Genomic DNA, 5,275 nt, shown 5'->3' on the forward strand with positions numbered 1-5,275 from the left:
AGATTAAAAATTACATAAATAATTTAAATATTTAAATATTTAAAATAATAATAGTTAATTAAAATTCAAGAAAGTATAAAAAAGAAAAAGATAGTCTTACCTCAGGAAAGTTAAGTTGGAGTAAAGCTTTTTTTTTAACCAAAATATTTGGATTGAGAAAGTGAAAAGTTAGGTAGAAATAAAGATAAAAAGAGACAAGAGAATAAAGTGATACACGAGTATGAATAAAAATAGGTTAGATAGACCTATTACAAAAGAAGCAGTCTGTTCTATTACAAAAGAGACTCAATCTCAGTTTATTATAAAAGTTTTAATATATTAATATATCAGGCCTAAGTAAAAATGATAATTGGACTCTATGGGACGGGGACCCCTTGCCGCATCTCCCGTCCCTGTTTAGTAAAGCCTCTTATTTCCATCTTATTCTCGTCACAGGTAGGGGTGGCAAGCGGGGAAGCCCGCCCCGCCCCGTCCCTCCCCTACTACAAGAAAGTATTAGAATAGTGACCGATTTTAGCGACCGAAAAAATTAGTTGCTAATAGCGACTGATTTAGCGACCCATATAGAATTTTTAGGACAAAAAAAATATTGGTCGCTAAATCGGTCGCTAAATTACATTCAGCGACCGATTTTAGTGACCAACAAAATCGGTCACTAATAGCAACTGGATTAGCGACTGATAAAGTTTTAATACAACTAAAATAAAGCTGGTCACTAAAATCGGTCGTTATTTTTTAATTTAGCGACCGAATTAGCAACCAAAACAGAAAATAACGTCTTTAGAACTGTTGGTCACAAAATCGGTTGCTATTTTTTATTTTAGCGACTGATTTTGCAACTAATAGTGAAATATGGTGAATAACTGTTTGGTCGCTAAATAACTGGTCGCTAAATCGATTGCTAATTATTAAGTTAGCAACTGATTTTAGTGACTCACAAAATCAGTCACTAATAGCCACCGAATTAGCGACCGATTAGTTTTATACAACCAAAATAAAATTAGTCACTAAAATCGGTCGCTCTTTTTTAATTTAACAACCAAAACAAAAGAAAGAAATATCCTTAGAACTCTTAATCACAAAATATCGATTTTACAACCGATCAATAAATAAATAAAAATTGGTTGGTTACTAATTCGGTCACTAAAATTATAATCACTCGGTTAGCGACAGACTAATTTTATAAACTAACCGATCACAAATTCGGCCGCTAATTAAAAAAAAAAATATTATGTGAGTTACCCTCGTTAGTACCCCTCCCTGGTTTCATTTCCTAATTCGTGTCTTCTCCATTTCTCCTCAGTGCGGCGCCGTCTTCGGTCTACTGCCGCCGCGCCATCTTCACTCTACTGCCGCCGCGCCGTCGTCACTCCACTACCGCCGCGTCCGGCGTCTCTCCGTCAAACTCGCGTCGCCATCGCACCGTCAAACTCGCGTCGCCGTCGCGCCGTCGCACCGTCACACTCGCATCGCCGTTGCTCCGTCACACTCGCGTCGCCGTCGCTCTGTCCTTCAGTTACTCTCTCTCTTTCTCTTTGCTCAGTTTCATTCTTCAACTCTAAAACCTCCATTGATGATTGACCTAAAATTTATCAATTTCAGAATTCAGTGCCATCTTTCAAACTTCACGGATGAACCACAACTGAGTTCAACTTCTCATTGTTGCATTATGAAGAGGCTCTTCTGCTGATTTGGTATGTGGATTTTTTTCATCGAAGCTCTTTTTGTTGAAAATTGTTCTTTATTTTGTGGTTACTGAAATATATAATGCAACAATTCAGAAGGTCTGTGACTACCATGGACTTTGTTATTTTGTGCAGGCGAACCAGGAGACAGTTCAGAAGGTCTGTGACATAGTCAAGAAGCAATTGGCACTGCCAGAGGGTTCAAGTGTCACTGGAGAGTCCAAGTTTGCTGCCCTTGGAGCTGATTCTCTTTACACAGTACTTTCACATTTTCTTAAACTTCATCTCTGAATTTATAATAATCGCCATTCTTTGTTTCGTCATTTCAGATTTTGTGCAACCTCCTATCCGCTTGTTCTGTCGCCGGAGCTTACTCTTCCGCTGGAAAATGGATAAGTCAGTTTCGTATTCCCAAACTACCCTTCCCTCGTTCCTTTAAACCCTAGTCATGAGCAATTCAGCACTGCTTATTCATAATTACTATCTTAACTGTATACAGATCCAATTTTACAAGTGTTTCTGAATTTATTTAGGGTTAATTTCTTAGCGTAACAATGCAATTTAGCTTTTCTGCAATGTGCTGCATTCTTGGAAGTTATACATGGAGCCATTGGTGGGTTTTACTATACACTCAAAAATCAAAATCACATTCTTTGCAACCAATTTCATTTTATCAACATTTACATTGCAATGCACAAATTAAATTGTGTAACTTTTCAGGGCTTGTGCCAAGTGGAGCATTGCTTCCTCTCATGCAATGGGGAGGGAGGACACATTTTCTGCTTGCTATTGTTACCAAACTTGATGAGGTTCTTCACTTTCTTCTCTTTCACCATACACTTAATTATATCATGTTTGGTTTAGATTTTGGTAAAAGAAAAAATCTTGTTCATTGTAATCTAGCTTTTCTGCAAATTATACTTTCTGCAGGTCCAAAAGTTACCTTCAGTTTTTATCACCTTTTTCGCATGGAGCATAAGCGAGGTGATTTGATTTTTAATTATTCTATGGATTGGATTGGTTTGGTTTGGTTTCATTTAATTTTCTAGCATGACCTTGCCATGTGAACAGTCATAAGTTACTAAATCATTACCAAGTTCTGATGCACATAGTGTGTTATATATGCACATGCATGACATGGCCATTTTCCTAATAAGATTTATTAATAAGAAAGATGATTGTGCTGCAATAATCTTTGGAGATGCAGGTCATTAGATACTCACATTATGCTTTTAGCTGCATTGGAAATTGCCCTTATTGGATAACCTATCTCAGGTAATTCTTCTATTTTATCACAATTTCTCAGACTGTCACATAAATTAACTGAAATCTGAATTTAAAGCGTTCTGTTATTAGCACAATACATTTCAACTTTTTCTCAAATCTAAGCTTGACTTGTTTTATCCTTTAATTAGGTACACTGCGTTTATTGTGCTGTATCCTTTGGGAGTAGGTCCTGGTGAAAGTGAGTTCATATATTATATGGCTATCTGATTTTCTGAATTTTGTTTCTAGTTGACTTTAAAATTCACCCTTTCCTTTCATATTGTCATGGCAAACTGTTTTCTTTTCTTTCCTTTTTTCATTATATTAAGTATTGCAACTGATCAGTGAATATCATGCAGTTTGGATCATGTACCGGGCACTTCCAATTGTAAAGAAGAAGAACCTCTATTCAGAAACCTTTTCAGGCCTCCCATTTAGCTACTATAATTTCCTTAAGGTATGTTTAACATTTTGTTTAGATATTTCAACAATTATCTACTCTTGTAACTAGTTTAGTTATGGCTATTATCCCTTCAAAAGAAAGAAGCAAAAAAGAAAAAAAAAAATACAAAGGTAACTGCTATGATATGTTTCCTATAAATGGAGCTGGTACTTTAATTTGCATTAAATAGAAATTAGAAAGAGTGGTTATATGATAAATGGCCTGACTTATACTTTGCTTTATATATTTTGTTTATGAAGGAACAAGCATTTTCTTTAATAATAGTTCTTTGGAATAAATCAGGTCTATATCATTGGAGGAGATGGAACTCAGAGAGGTGCTAGCAGGATTTTTGAGGAGGTTAGAAGGCGTGGTCTCAAAGTTGCTGTTGTAGGAATCCCCAAAACCATAGATAATGACATCCCGGTACATATAGATTCTTTTTCTATTCCTTAATGGTCTTTTGTGTATTTCAATTCTTTTAACTAACTTGGCAAATGCTTTTTTTTTTGGATAGGTTATTGATAAGTCATTCGGGTTTGATACAGCTGTTGAGGAGGCTCAACGTGCTATAAATGCAACACATGTTGAAGCTGAGAGCATCGAGAATGGCATAGGTGTTGTCAAGCTCATGGGAAGATACAGTGGTAATTTTCTAGAATCATCACATCAGCATACTCTTATATGTTAGCAAGCCTGATATTTTGTGATGAATGGTGCAGGGTTTATTTCAATGTATGCTACTCTTGCGAGTCGAGATGTGGATTGCTGCTTAATTCCAGAGTCACCCTTTTACCTGGAAGGGCCAGGTGGATTGCTTGAATTTGTAGAAAGGAGACTCAAAGAAAACGGCCACATGGTTGGTGGCTCTTCGGATAGATATACTCTTTTTTGTCATCGCTAGCACCTCTCTGAGTTCCATCTCCCTATTGCATTTTTTTCTTATTGTTTAAAAATAGTTCTTTGTATGCTTATGAATTCATTTGCATTTGAATATTGTCTTATGCTTGTTCTAACTAGATATTGAATAGAGCATAGTTGTTCATGAATTATTTTTATCATGTTTTAGTTTAGATTGTGGATCATAAATTTGATGTATTTATGAATTTTTAATATTTTAAATTCTATATTTTTATGTAGACATTGTGAATGTTTTGGTATTTATTTGAAAAATTAATCTATGCATGATTCTTTCTAAATTTTGTGGAAATATAATTATTTATGAAAATTAAGTTTTAAGTTTTAATATTGGTAAATGTGAGGGACCGATTCACTCTACGTAGATTTACTGAAACGCAAGAAAGCCTTTCACTGGCAGGCGATTGTGTTTTCATTGGATTTCTCGTTACTCATGTTAGCATTCTCACTTCTGATATCTCCAGGTGTTGTCACCAAAAATCTTCTTCGATTGACAGAATGTCCTGTTACTGACACTTTAAAAAGCTACTTTCAAGGTCTCGTCGCTTCGGTGAATCACTTGAGCCCTGATACATTTTCGGTGCCATGGAGGTAAAAATCTATAATCTATAATTATAAAATTAGGAACAACAACCGATCTAGTGACCGATTTAGATTTTTAGTTCAGGAATTAGCGACCAATTTAGCGACTGATTTTAGATTTTTAAATCAGGTATTAGCGACTGATTTAGCGACCGTTTCCATGGCGACCGATTTAGCGACTAATTTACTTAGCGACTAATACTCTTTGGTAAAGGTTTGGTGGCCTTGTTCAAAAATCGGTTGCTATTTTCTAATTAGCGACCATGGTTTTAGCGACCACCAGAATCGGTCGCTATTTCGATAATTTCTTGTAGCGCCAGAAGCCCGCCCTTTGGCGGGCTGGCCCGTCCCGCCCTGTCTAGTGAGGCGGTCCCAGAATCCC

General features: G+C 36.2%; 1 protein-coding gene across 1 annotated transcript; it reads left to right on the forward strand.

Moving 5' to 3' along the window:
- LOC107610448 lies at positions 343 to 4,466 on the forward strand. The gene is made up of 14 exons (XM_021108099.1): positions 343 to 492; positions 1,304 to 1,482; positions 1,676 to 1,694; positions 1,821 to 1,943; positions 2,015 to 2,081; positions 2,251 to 2,298; positions 2,406 to 2,494; positions 2,616 to 2,669; positions 2,893 to 2,960; positions 3,101 to 3,150; positions 3,311 to 3,408; positions 3,679 to 3,819; positions 3,911 to 4,040; positions 4,116 to 4,466. Exons 1-14 carry the CDS (start codon positions 343 to 345, stop codon positions 4,295 to 4,297), a joined length of 1,398 nt encoding a protein of 465 aa, XP_020963758.1. The 3' UTR covers positions 4,298 to 4,466.

Source organism: Arachis ipaensis, chromosome B08 (genome assembly GCF_000816755.2).
Source record: "Arachis ipaensis cultivar K30076 chromosome B08, Araip1.1, whole genome shotgun sequence".
In the NCBI taxonomy this organism is placed as follows: domain Eukaryota; kingdom Viridiplantae; phylum Streptophyta; class Magnoliopsida; order Fabales; family Fabaceae; genus Arachis; species Arachis ipaensis.